At 52.8% G+C, this 13618-nt stretch overlaps 1 protein-coding gene across 3 annotated transcripts in view; it reads right to left on the reverse strand.

Moving 5' to 3' along the window:
* The window catches only part of LOC118706521 (calcium homeostasis endoplasmic reticulum protein), a 19351-nt gene extending 8738 nt beyond the window's left edge, over positions 1-10613 (reverse strand). The window contains exons 1-8 of one of the 3 annotated variants that reach the window (XM_036415870.2): positions 9374-10613; positions 8891-9064; positions 4959-5143; positions 3806-3943; positions 3385-3536; positions 1789-1933; positions 1608-1697; positions 92-341 (exon numbers count right to left, since the gene is read on the reverse strand). In XM_036415870.2, coding sequence (XP_036271763.2) covers positions 92-341; positions 1608-1697; positions 1789-1933; positions 3385-3536; positions 3806-3943; positions 4959-5143; positions 8891-9064; positions 9374-9773 — 1534 coding nt within the window. In that variant the 5' untranslated portion in view covers positions 9774-10613. The remainder of the gene's footprint in view (positions 1-91; positions 342-1607; positions 1698-1788; positions 1934-3384; positions 3537-3805; positions 3944-4958; positions 5144-8890; positions 9065-9373) is intronic. The other 2 variants (XM_036415868.2, XM_036415869.2) reach the window with 2 other exon arrangements.
* Positions 10614-13618: the final 3005 nt, after the last annotated feature.

Raw genomic sequence — 13618 nt, forward strand, 5'->3', positions numbered from 1 at the left:
TTAGAACCTGGCCTGAGACTCCGAAACTAGAGCCCTTCTCTGGGGGAAAGATGCTTTCTGGGACCAGCCCCAGGGGGTGCAGGGCACATACCGGGCTGGGTGGTTGGTGGGATGGCTGGGGCGGGCGTAGGGGCTGGCGGTGGGGCGGGTGGTGGTGGTGTGGCTTTGACTTCAGCTTCCATTTGTGGCATCTGGATCTGCGGCTGCTGCTGTTGCTGTTGCTGCTGCTGGGTCAGGCTGTTGACAAACTCTTCGTGCTGCGTCTTGAGGGTCTGGATCTGCTGCTGGAAGGCCAGCTGCACTGGTTGGACCACCGAGGAGTACTCATTGATAAGCGTTGCCTAGTAGGAAGAGAAGGGCAGTGGCACCCAGTGCTCGAGCCTCAGGACCCAGCCCTTCCAGAGCAGCTGGGGACAAATGCTAGGAAAGCTCTGGGAAGCTCGGGTGCTGCCAGGGGCAGTGAGGCCCAGAGGCTGGAGCAGGCTGGCAGGTGACTGTCATGTAAACCAATAAACTTGGTCTTGACAACCAGACCAGCTGAATCTAGCCAAAATCTTGGTGATGTGCAGTGCCGTTTAGAATTCCAATAATGGAATCAGGCGATGAGAGCTGTGCCTTGGATGGCCACGCAGACTTTAAACATACATCACTGACAAATATCCTGAGACATGCTCATGGGCTGAGCTGACTTGCTGCCTGGCTTTGAATAAGTCACCACCTCCCAGAGCCTCAATTTTTCTCATCTGCAATATGGGACAACATTGGGACCAACCTCTGAAGATTTCAGGGAGAAGTTCAGCAAATAACACATGGAAAGGGACTAGTACGGTAGAGGCTTAGTAAACACAAGCTATCATGTTTACTAAGCTGAACTCAGGAAGAAAAAAAGCAGCCTTAACTGTTGTATAGTTATACAAGTCCATTTTTATTTAACTTAAGAAAGAATGGGTAAAACGTAGAGAAAGTATGAGATGCACTTTCCTCATTTGTTTCTGAGCGTGAGAGCCTGTCCCCTGTGGAGAGGGTGGCACTTAGGACCCTCACTGAAGGAAGCAGCCCGCACAGAGCTCCTGACATTCAGCCAGGCCTTCCAGCTCGAGAAAGGGTTTGAGCTGTGCCTTTTATTCCGGAAGCTCCGATAGGGCAGTGATGCTGGTAGAAGGGACCACGAAGACCCTCTTGCCCTGTGCCTGTCCCTGGGCAAAGGCAGAACGTGTACAGGGAACACCGACTACACATCACCTCCGAGTGATGGCCACAGCAGCCTAGGCTACCTGGTCTCCTTCCCTTCCTGCCCATCGTGTGAATGCGTGCCTGGAGGACACTGCAAACACGCCAATGACACCCTGAGAACAGGGTCTAAGTTGGGTCACAAGCACCCCAGGAAGCTTACCAGGGAGGGTACTCCGCTTCCTGTCGTGGGACAGGATCCCCCAATGCTGCTGCTCAGACCCTGGCCTTAACACTCACTAGAGGCACACCTGGGCTCTGAGGTTACCATTCCATCAGCTGCTCCCGGCCCAGGTGGGGGAGGTGGGGCCCCCGACTCTGGAAGCTGCTGGGTGGTGTCCACCCTGGCCCTTGTAGTTCGGGAGGGTGGCACTCACCTGGTACTGGCCGAGCCCCAGGGCTGGGCTCTGTAACTGCTGGATGATGGAGTCGTCAAAGTAGCCGTTCTTCTCCCAGAGCTGCAGGAGCTGGACATGGGGGATGAGCGATCATGTCAGGGAGAAACAGCATGCCCCACCGCTGCCCACCTTCCTCTGCCCTCGAGGCTGCGCCACGTACCCGGGCAATCTTTTGCTGCTTGTCCTCCTCCACGGCCAAGAAGCTGGTGCAGTAGATGGGCACCACCACCTTCTGCAGGGCGGCCAGCAGCTCCCTGGCCTGCTTGCGCTGGCTGTGAGGGAGAGACCTTCCGCGCGTCAGGGCCCTGGGGCGGGACCCGGCCACGCGCCCGTTACCATCGTGGCTCCCGCCATAGCACCCTCTGCCTTCTCAGGGAACGGGCCCCAACCTGGCTGGGACGAGGGCTGGGCTCCCCACAAGACCTGTGCTGGCACCTGGGCCCCCGAAAGCAGCGGGAGGGAAAACACAGGGCGGGGACCTTGCTAATAAATAAGCCTTCCCTCCTGGCATAAGAATGAACAGACACAGAGCCTGTGAGGATCCCACTGTCCGCAAAGGACAGGCTGGAGCTGCGGTGGGCTCAGGGCCTCGTCTACGTGGCCTTGCTCAGCACTTTGATCCCATGTGCACGGGAAGCTCTGACTTGGGCCCGGTGTTTCAGGAGCAGAGGGAGTGTGCTAAGTGTGCCTGGCATTGGGGACCTGTGGCTGGCAGGGCAAGGCAGCTGCCCCCACATCCTTCGGGGGGCACTCTGAGGATAATAGGGTGTGGAGGTCCCTGCAGCTGTACAGAGGTGGCACGGGACCCCCAGCATGGCAGTGAGCCCAGATGGCATGAGGCAAGTGGCTGGAACCCCTCCCAACACCAAGTTCACCAGAGAGAGTTCACAGACTGGAGCAAGTGCCTGGAGTAGGGAAGTGGGTCAGGGGAGGGAGAACAGTCCAGGCGGAGGACAGGTAGGACAGGGCTGTCTCTGCAGAGCTGCCTGGAGTCAGAAGAGGGGTAGATAAAAGCAAGAAGGCAGAGAAAGTTCCAGGTGGCTGTTTATTTCCCCACATGCAAAGTAAGGGGATGATGGTGTAGGAAGCAGCTGAGTGTGGTGTGAGGAGGGCAGGGCAAAGGACTGAGAGGGACAGGTCAGTTTCTGCTGCCCTCACGGGCACCATGCCCTTCAGCTGGCCAAGCTCAAAGCCAAGCATGGCAGCCACACACTGCCTGCTTCCTCTGCCTGTCTCCTCCCGGGGCCTGCTTTGGCCCAGGCATCTGGTTCCTTAACCTTTGTCATAAGGCCCCCAAAAGGCAGTGCAGATGTTCCACTGGCCTGGGGAGGGCAGTGAGGGTGGGGGATTTGTCTTGGTGGGCTGGGACATAGGGTCAGCAAGGGGAACCCAGCACCAAGGACCCTGATGCAGGGCAGAGTCAGCTGACTGAGGGTGTGTAATGTGTATCATTGAAGCAGAGCTGATAGCCAACAGAGATACTGAAAGATACCTGAATTTGCCCTAAGAGAGTAAGGAGTGAAGAAACAGTGGTCCTAGGTGAGGTGGGATGGGGCTGGGAATCAGGGATAAGCTGAGGTGGGGGGAGCAGGGGAGGAGAAAGAGGGGGGGATAGGAGAGTGGGAAGAGGAGGAGCTTGTGGCACAGATGACCCTCTCCCAGGGTCTCTGGACAAATGACCCACATCCCGAGTCCAGCACAGTGGCCACAAGAGGGCCAGAAGAGGGAAGGTAAGCGGGGCCCAAGAGGCCCTTACCAGTGGTGCAGCACATCATTGATCAGGTAGATGAGGTGCAGCCGCAGCTCAAAGTGCGCCCCATCAGCTGTGATGCGGTTCCGGAGGTGGCCTGCCATCAGCTCACAGTGCGGAGGGGACTTAGCGTTGCTGAACATCCAGTTCTTCCCGGCCTGCGACAGACAGAGCAATGGGTGAGCAGAGTTGGACTCCCCCAGCCAGAGCATGGGCAGGTGCCCAGCCGAGGGTGGTGCCCGAGGGCTCGGCCTCGTGCTGCAGCCTCTGCCTGCCTTCCCCCTCTTTTGGAGGTGCTCAGGGGGGAGGGCAAGAATAGATGGGGCATCGCTACAGCAGTCCTGGCCCAGAGGCTTTGGTGGGCTCTCACCTGTCAGGAATACTAGGTTCTGGGAGCATTGGGCCCACCCGGCCCCACTGTCCTCACCGAGATGGCATCTTTGGTGCACGTGTCAATGATGGGCTGCAGCAGGTTGTCAAACTCGTTCATGTCCAGCTGCGTCTCCTCAAGGAGCTTCTGCATCTGCTGCTCCACCGCATGGGCCACGGCTGCTGTCACCTGCTCCTGGGAGGCCAGGTGAGACCGAGACTGCCCATCAGTGTCCCCCACAGCAGCAGAAGGCCCCATCCCTCACCCCCACACCTGGAGCAGTCATGGACACGGCAGGCAGAGGTTAGAACAAGATGAGTCAGAGGGAAAGACAATGTCTATCCCTACGCCAGTGACAGATGGAATGATTAAGACCCAGAGGAGCAAGGGACCTCTGCAGGCTAATTAAACAAAAGGAAAGTGACCGGACAGCACAGAGAGGTCTTATGGATGGTCACTAGCCAGGAGAAAGGAGAGCCCACGGAATGGAAAATTAAAACAGGAGAGCAGTTTCCTCATTAGACTGGCAAACTGAGACGGCTGAACTATGGGACGTCCGTGGGGACAGGCAGTCCTATCAGGGCTGGCTGAGGCTGGCCCATCCATCTTATGAGAAGCTCCATCCAGGGTGAGTGATTTGGCGTGTTTTGTTGTCAGTAATATGACAGTAATCTCAAATACAGTAATAAAAAAAGGGCCGGGGCTTTACAATAGATGCCTTATTTTTTTTTTATTCATCTCGTTTCCCCTGTGATTCATCCTATTGTATTTGGCGCAAGTATTAGAACTGTAATGAATCAGGACAGAAGGGTCCTTCCCCTCAAAAGCTTGGAGCGACCTGGCTAGCCAGAACTGGTGCCAATGGCACCAAAGGCCACATGGTATCCTGTTACACAACGTCTAACGTGTAGTCCCACTCATAGGTGTCCACCCCAGCAGACAGCTTGGGTAATGATTTCACTGGAATGAGAAGCAAGCGCTGGCCAGAGGGACGGGGCTAAACACGCCATGGGTAGTGGCAGCACTCTCCACAGCACTGATGCTTGGAGTGAGTGCTCCTGACAGTTATTTGTGAGTCCCAATGTACAGACAAAAACTGAGGCATGGGGTGAGCTCAGAGACCACCTAGACAAAAAGGGGGAAGGGGAAGGGCCCTAAGCCTCCCCAGGGCTGACGGAGTGGGAGGGAAGAGGAGGAGCAGGCCCCGTACCTGTCTGAGGGCAAGCAGGTGTTGCTCCTGCTGCTGCAGGTTCCACTGGCTCTGCTGGATGAGCTCGTCCATTGACGGGGTTCCCTGGGCGGGTGGGATGGGTGCAGCAGAGGCCAACGGAGGCTGTGTGAGGGGTGGCAGTGCTGCGGCTGGCTCCAGCTCTGGGGCCTGCTGCTTGCAGATGACTGGCAGAAGAGGAGAAAAGGTGCTCCTGTGAGAAGGTGGCTGGGGTCTAGGTGTCTCCTTGGCTGCCACTTGGGCGGCCACAGGGGTTCCCCTCCCTACACTTACCATCCACAAGAGGACTTCGGCACTGTGCTGCAGCCACACTCCCACCAAAGTCTGCCAGGCTCCACCCACTCTCAGCCTGGCTCTCCCACCCCTCTCTCGTTCCCCCAGAGCCTAGAACCAGCCCCTTTCCCGTGTCCCACCCACCACCTTCTGCCTTTGTACCAGCCCTCTCCTTGGAGATTTCAGGACTGTAACCCTGCCACTGTTTCCAACACTGCCTGTCTTGCCCAGCGTCCTCTGGCACAGACTAAGCTGGAGCCCATCCCCTTCACACTCCCCACCTCACCAAGGCCTACACTGATGCTAAACCCAGGCCAAAGCTCTACCCCCAAGAGCATCTCTCCTAGTCCCTTAGCCTCTCTGCCACCACCCCCTAATATATGCTTTACTTTCAGGTTATCAAAGCCGCCTGACGCCCAGCCAGGATACCCAAAATAGGCACAGACCAGCACCCCTGAGCACATGCTGTGGCCCATCACCACATGCCTCTTGATTTCCTTATCCTGACTATTTGGGGAAAGGAACTCCTCAGAGTCAACTGAGATTGAGCCAGGGTGAGATGACCATCCTACTGGTAGGAGACTGGGTCACGTGGGTGTGTGCCCCGAATGTGGCCAGATGAGAAGAGATAGAAATTTGGATGGTGGGATGTGGTCTCCCCATCGGCCACTGGGTCTTGTCAAGTCTGAACATAACCATGCACTTCTGGAACCCTGCTGAGTCCCACCCCAAGGGGACCTGGCCTTTGAATAAAGACAGGCAGACAGAACAGATGGTGTTAGTCCAGGTCCATCTCGGGGCACTCAGTCACTTCGTAGGTCTGGGTGAGCCTTCTGGCGTTGAAACCATCGGGGACAGCCTCTTCCACCTCCCAGAGACATTTCTTCAGCAAATCTGTTCTCTCGCTCTCATTTCTTCATTTTTTCCTTTCTGACTCCTTCTCAGCAGCCCCTAAATATACCTGTCTTCTGTCTTAAAAACTTTCCCTTAATTGCATGCCCCTCATCTCAACAATTTTATAGCCAAGATTCCATTTCAATTCATCTCTCCTTTACCTTACTACCCCAGGGCAAGTCTGGCTCTGTCCACCCATCCTACCCTCTATCTCTCCTCCCACCCTTGAGGGTATCCTTATTCAGCCTGATGGTCCTGTCACAGGTGCCTGTCTCACTCAGTCTGTGTGGCCACTTCTTCAGCCCCTTCCTCTTTCTCTCTGACCCTTAACTGCTGGGATGCCATGGCTGTCTTCTCTCTGAAACCCCCAGGGGAATGCAATTACAATCAGCATACCATAATTCCTAAATCTATCATGTTCACCTTAGATTCCTTGAGCTCTGGACCTAATTACAGCTCAAACAGCCCATAGCTTTCCACAGGCATGCATATCCTCTTGCTCCATGCTCTACCCAACCAAGCCCCACCCCTGATCTCTGTGGCTGGCATGGCTATGCCCATACACCCAAGCCAGAGCCTAGAACGCACAGACCCTCCTCTTTCCCTTGCACCTCACATTGACAAGTCAACCCGTGCTGTCATCAGCTTCTTAGATCACATTCTGGTCTGTGTCCCTGCTGTCACTACCACAACTCTTCTGTCACCTGCATCACCCTTGAAACTGGTCTCCCTGAGTCCAGTCTGGTCCCCTCCACATGGCCATACAGTGATGCTGTTCAAAGTGTGGTCTGAGGAGCAGTCAGGTGAAAGATTCCACAAATACAGAAGTGGTGTAGGAGTACTTGATGCTTTTATGGATCACATTTTTACTCTATTTTGCAAAGGTATATCCTCTACAACAGAATTTTAAAAAACAGAAATGGATCCTTCAACAGAGTTTGCATAACACCGTTCTAGAACAGTCCTGGGCCTCAGTCTTTACAATGACTAACCCTGCTCCACAACAGTCCTGAAACCAACCCTTCAAGAGACCTCCAAAGCTCCCAGGAGAATTCTTAAGTCCTTGGCAAGCCAGCCCTCCGCATGCTGCACCCTCGCTTTGAGCCACTCTAAGAATCCCTCCTTCTCTGTCTGGCCTTCAGCTCTTGTCCCCTCCACTCTCTAGTCCCTCCGAAGGCATTTCCCTCTGCCTGAACACATCTCTCTTTTCAGTTGCCATCTGGCTCTGTCTATGCATTCTTCAATCACAGCTAGATGTTGTTACCTGCAGAAAACACTTCGTGAGCCCCTACCTTGTCAGAAGCACCCTACCTTCCTAGGTTATGGCACCAAGTCCCAAGCAGCCCTGGATTTCTAACCCTCAGGGCAGGGTGAGTGAGCTTCCCTTGTAAGGGAGGCAGCTCTCAGCCCTGGTCACTCCAGCCAAAGCACTGTCCTCCCCTACCTGGTTATGTCAGAATGTTCATCTGGTGCCCTAGTTCATGGATTCGACCTTTTGCCCCCCCCCCCCCCCCCCAGGCTGAGTCCCTCAGGCTCAACCCACTGACCTAATTCACACCTTTACCATCAGATGCCCCTGATGATTCCATGCTGGCCTCACCGTTTCCAGCCTCCACTCCTGCTCCCTCCAGCTTTGCCACACTGACCATATGAACCTGACCCATCACTCCTTTGTTTCAAATTGCCTCATGACTTCACACTTCCTGTAGCAGAAGTTTTAAACTGGTGTGCAGGGGCTGAGGAGTAACTGCTCCACAGGCAGGTAAGCACACACAACGTTTTCCTGCAATTTCAGGAAGCTCGTCTCCCTCACCCCATCTTGAACATAACTATGCACAAGAACCCCTGAACTGAGGGTGAAAACCCGAACATTCCCCTGGCATTTCCACTCCAGACCAAGTGTTCTGTGCTCCGGCCATGCTGGACCTCCCATGGTTTCTCCCATGGATACCTAAACACACCGCGCTTGTTCAAGCCACTGCACTTTAGCAGTTTCTTACAAATTCTTTATTGAACACTACTGTGTACTATGTATTAGGGCACAAGAATGACCCAAAACGCAGTCTGGCGCTTATAGTCCAGGGAACATTCAGCTTTCAATGCCCATCAACTTGAGCAATCCCACACTCACTTAAATGTATTCATTACTGAACAAAACGAATGTAGGACCTTACCACCTGGAGGCTATTGGTTATTCAAAAGCCAGCTGTTATTTCTAACTCCATCTTAAATCCTCTGAGGGCAGGACCAGAATCCTGACGTCCAACTCAGTGAACATTGTAAACCTCTGCAAAGAACTAAAACCCAGAGGGACAATGCTTTTTGATTTGGACTGTAAGCAACTGAGATGCACAAAAACCTCGCTGGACCCAGGAAGAGCCCACAAAGGGAGCTCAACAGTGGATCAAAATAGAGTCCCAGTCCAGCCTCTATCCCTTCCTTCCTGGTAAACACCTAAAGCAATCACTACTTCTGCTGATCTCAGTCATCACGTTTGCAAAACAATAAAATAAAAAAAAATCTGATCTCGAGCCCAGAAGGTGGATCCATAACCTCCTTCCCCATCACACTCGGACCCAGCAACCACTTGCTGCAGGCCTGGGAACAACGGAAGAGATCGTGAAGGCCTAGCTTCCACAACTTGGAAGAGCATGCGACCCATAGAAGGCGGTTTGTGGCCGCGCCTGCACTGGTATCAGAGAAAGAAATCGCTCCAGGGTGCGACCAGAGAGCTGGAGAGGACTCACGCTGCTGCTGTTCCAGCGCTAGCTTGCACTTGTAGTAGCTGTAGAAGTCGCCTCCGAACAGAAACGAGAATTTTGGGTTGTCCTTCTGCTTCTCCATCGTCATCTTCTCAAACTCCGGCCCGTTGCGAGCCACGAACTGGGCCAGTTTGTCGATGACATTTCGAAGCTCCTGGTCTGGAGAACGGAGAAAAGGCCACGCGGGGCGTCAGCGAGGACCGCCCAAATCCGGGGGCCCAGGCGCACCAGCCGCCGTCCGCCAGGTCGGGATCTCTAGGGGTGGGCCCCGCAGAGGCCGCCCTTGTACGGGTCCTGGTAGGGGCCACAAGCGCGCCGGGAATGCGGAGACCCGCGGGAGAGGCCGCAGGCGAACCCGGGAGCCCGAGCCCCGCCCCCTCCTAGGCCCGGGGACCTCAGGAGGCGGGGTAGGCCAACAGGGGGTCCGGGGGAGAGAGAAACGGTCCCTAAACTCGCGCTGGGCCTCACCGTCGGGTGGCAGCGGCATCTCCATGGCTCCTGCCGCCGGGAACGACCTCCGGTCCCTCTCGATCCCCCACCAGCGCCGTCTGTGGAAGCCGGCAGGAAGTGGCGCGAGGGAGCCGTTTACGGCGGGCCTCGTGGGCCGCTTCCGTCCGCCACTTACGGCCGTCGCCGGGAAACCCCGGAAGTGAGAGCGGGAGGCAGGCGGGAAGAAGCCGCGAGAGGCCAAGCGCGCGGGAGGGGCTCGCGGTGCGCAGACGCAGGGGCTCTTTTGCGCTTGCGCGGAGGGGCCCGCGTCTCCCGCCGCCGCAGGACCGCTGGAACGGCCGAGCCGGCCGTTATCCGTGGCGGGGGCTCTTTGCTTGTTTCGTTGCAGCCTGGAGGCCTGGTGAGGCACTTTCTCCATGGGGCAGGGGGACTGGGGAGCCCTCGTCTGGGTCAGGGCCTGCGTTGTATTGTCGGGAGCTGCAGGGAAGAGACTGCGAGGTGAGGTGAGTCTGGGAGGCTCCCGGCCAACCCCGCGGTGGAAACGGAACCCGGAGTCGCCGGGCTCGGTGAGGATGGGACTGGGCTTAGTGAGATTCCAAAGATCCTCCCACTCGGCTCCCTTCGCTGCACCCGGCCCTGCGGTAAGGAAGACTTTGCGGCGGGACCTTCCCACCCCCGCGGGCCTCGGACTGCGTGGCTTCCGCGTGAGTGGAGCGCCCACGCTTGCCAGACTGCCTGCCTTCCTGTAAGGATCAGTGACATAACTTCTAAAATGAATGTGGACGTTAAGAAACGCCCAAATCTGTAGAGAATTCTTATGAATTTGAGCCAAACTGACAATCGCGGGGGAGCAAAATTTCAAGGAATTGAGAACATGCTCTGGAGAACGGGCAGCTCAGCAGCTTATTTTTTTACACATTAAAATGAAAGGAGGAGCGGCAGAGAGGGTTACATGAAATCCATCGGTGATAGATTAAGGGAGTTGGAGGAAATAATCTGGGACTGGGTAAAAAGGCAAAACAGAAACATATTTTTACATTCGTGGGTATGGGATAGCTAACATTTACATAAATGCACGTAGAGATGGTATGCGGGGGAACAAGGAAACATTGAGTTGTTCTTGCCCTGTGGGGTCTAGAAAAATTATCCCCACCTTTCTTTTTTTCTTTTCTTTTTTTATCATTACATTTCAGAGGTATGCTATCTTAGCCCTGGCCAGGTAGTTCAGTTGGTTGGAGCATCAGCTGGTACGCAGAGAGATTTCGGGGTTCCATCCCGGGTCCAGGGCATGTACAGGAGGCAATTAATCGATCTTTCTCTCACATTGATGTTCCTCTTTTTACTTCTCTAAAAATCAATAAAAACATCCTCGGGTGAGGATTTTAAAAAAAAAGTATGTTATCTTAGATGCAAAAAGGGAATTGGACTGGCTCATATAAAGTTTAAGATTGACTTTTGACAAGGAAGCTTCAGGCCTGGGACATAACTACCTGCCATGACCTGCCTTTAGTTAGTTTTTATGTTCAGACCACCCAATGCGGTTACTTTTTGTCTCTGGGTGTAAAGCCTGCCATGCAGACCTCCCCTGACCTGTCAGGGTTAGTATATGGTCCCTTTTTCTATAAGAGAATGAAATCAACGCATGCAAATGGTGGGGAAAGGTAAGCAGCAAACTAGAGCACACTGTGGACATCTGATGCTTAGTTGTCCATTTTTTTCTATGCAAATTGATGTACATTTTAGATACACTTTTTATTGTTACAAAATGTCTCCTTTTGACACTTTGGGATTGGCTCCTGTATGCCAGATATTACTTTAGGCCAGGGGTTGGCAAACTTCTATAAAGGGCCAGATTGCAAATATTTTAGGCTCTACGGGCCAAGAGGCAAAATCGAGTCATTATATAGATTCTTTTTTTTTTAATTAAAAAAAATGTATTTATTGCCCTAGCCAGTTTGGCTTAGTGCACATGTGTCAAACACAAGGCCCGCGGGCCAAATCCATCCCGCCAGGCCTTGCAATGTGGCCCGCACCGCGCTGTCATCACTGCACTCCGCTGCGTTTCCATCACAGTGACAGTTTACGACTGTTCAGTAAACCATTCGGCCCGCGATTTAGGCTGGATTTTAGATTTTGGCCCCTTCTCTGATTGAGTTCGACACCCCTAGTTAGTGGATAGAGCATCAGCCTATGGACCAAAAGGTTCTGGGTTTGATTCCTATCAAGGGCACACACCTGGTTGCAGGCTCCTCCCTGGCCTAGGCCCTAGTTGGGGCTCATGCAGGGACGGAACCAATTAATGTGTTTCTGTCACATTGATGTTTCTCTCTGTCTTTCCCTCTCTCTTCCACTCTCCCTAAAAATCAATGGAAAAATACCCTTGGGTGAGGATTAACAACAACAAAAATGTATTCATTGATTTGAAAGAGAGAAACATCAATATGTTTTCCAGTAATTTATGCATTCATTGGTTGCTTCTTGTATATGCCCTGACCAGAGATTGACCCCACAACCTTGATGTATCAGGATGATTCTCTGAGCTACCCAGCCAGGGCCTTTGTAGGTACTTTTTATTGGCAGAATTCAAATGTAATAATTTAGTATAGTTTTAAAAGTCTATTAATGAGAAGAATGGAATGCTTTTTGAGGTTCCAAGTTAGTCTTTCCGATTATAAATTGACTAGAGGCCTGGTGCACAAAATTCTTGTACTCAGGGTTGTGTGTGGGGGGTCCTTCAGCCCAGTCTGTGCCCTCTTGCAGTCTGGGAGCCCTCAGGGGATGTCTGACTGACAGGCCCACAAGGAGTCAGAAATCTTTAGTGCAGCTGTGGAGATGAGAGATGCTCCCACTACCACCAACCACCAATGCGCTCAGCAGCCATAGCCCGGCTTCTGGCTGAGCACCACTCCCCCTGTGGGTCAGTGTGCGTCATAGCGACCGGTTGTTCCTCTGTTTGGTCAACTTGCATATTAGCCTTTTATTCATAGGATTATTATATAGGATTGCAAATGTTCACCTGTAAAGACCAGTGTTGGTTCGAAAAAGTCCTGGCCTGTTTGGCTCAGTGGACAGAGCATCGATACCTGTCCAGTGTCATAACTCAGTGGCAGGCTTAGTCCCCATTCCCTGGAGGGGGTGCATGTAGGAGGCAACCAATTGATTTGTCTCTCTCACATCCATGTTTCTCTCTCCCTTGCTTTCTCTAAAAAAGAAAAAGAAAAAGAAAAAATTCTTGGTGAGGGGTGTGTGTGTGTGTGTTGGATGTGGCTTATGAATAAACAAGTCAGACTTAAGCTCTACGCTCAGGAGCCTAGTCTATGAGGTGGGGGATGGAGCAGCAGACAGGCATAAATCAGTAAACGTAAGACAGAAGTGTTACTAAGGAAAACAACGGGCGCTGAGACCTTGATAAGGGAGGAAGCAGGGCCTCCAGTGATAAAGTTCTCCAGTAACCAGAACCTAGTCAGGAGCTAGCTATGTGAACACTCCAGGCAGAGGGTCACATTGTGGGATTTTTCTGTTTAGTATGATGCTTAGTCATCTGGACAGTGTATTTTTCCATGTCAGTAAAGATCTATATCGAGAAGTTTTAACTTGTGACCTGCCATGGATAGACTTCAGATTAGCATAGTATCATGCATATATGAATTTTTGTGAGTTGAAGATATACAGCATTTGCCAGATTACGGTAATAGGATCTCTGAACCAAAACAGGTTGATGAATCTCTACTGTAATTTTTTAATGTCTGCATATGACTCTGTGGTGTGGATTTACAGTAATTGACTGACGCTGTCACCAGGAACACCTGGTTGGGCTCGGGCTGCCTGCTGGTGTCCAATAACGAAGGCAGGGGTTGAATCAGATTAGGCATTTGTTGAGAAGGCCAGCCAACGAAGAAGACAGGTGCTTACAAACATCAAATCCTGCTTTCCAGCAAGATTCAGAGGACAGGATCATAAAGGGGAAGGGCTGGGGTGAGGAATGCAGCTATGTGCAAGCTGGGGGTCCGCAGACATCAGCTATTGTAATTAGCTATCAGGCGATGGGATGATATTTTGGCTCCTGGTGGGTCGGCCTGACCATGTTTATTGGTTCTGCTTGCTGGATTCACAGCTGAGTCACCTCCCATACACAGGCCTTAAAAAGGAAACTTTAAGAAAAACTTAACTCCTTACTCACATATAAGACACTTAACCCCCTATGCACATAAGTATATGTGTTCTAAGATTTAAAATATGATTATGGTACTTTTCAGATTAATT

Source organism: Pipistrellus kuhlii, unplaced genomic scaffold, assembly GCF_014108245.1.
Source record: "Pipistrellus kuhlii isolate mPipKuh1 unplaced genomic scaffold, mPipKuh1.p scaffold_m20_p_52, whole genome shotgun sequence".
Classification (NCBI taxonomy): Eukaryota; Metazoa; Chordata; class Mammalia; order Chiroptera; family Vespertilionidae; genus Pipistrellus; species Pipistrellus kuhlii.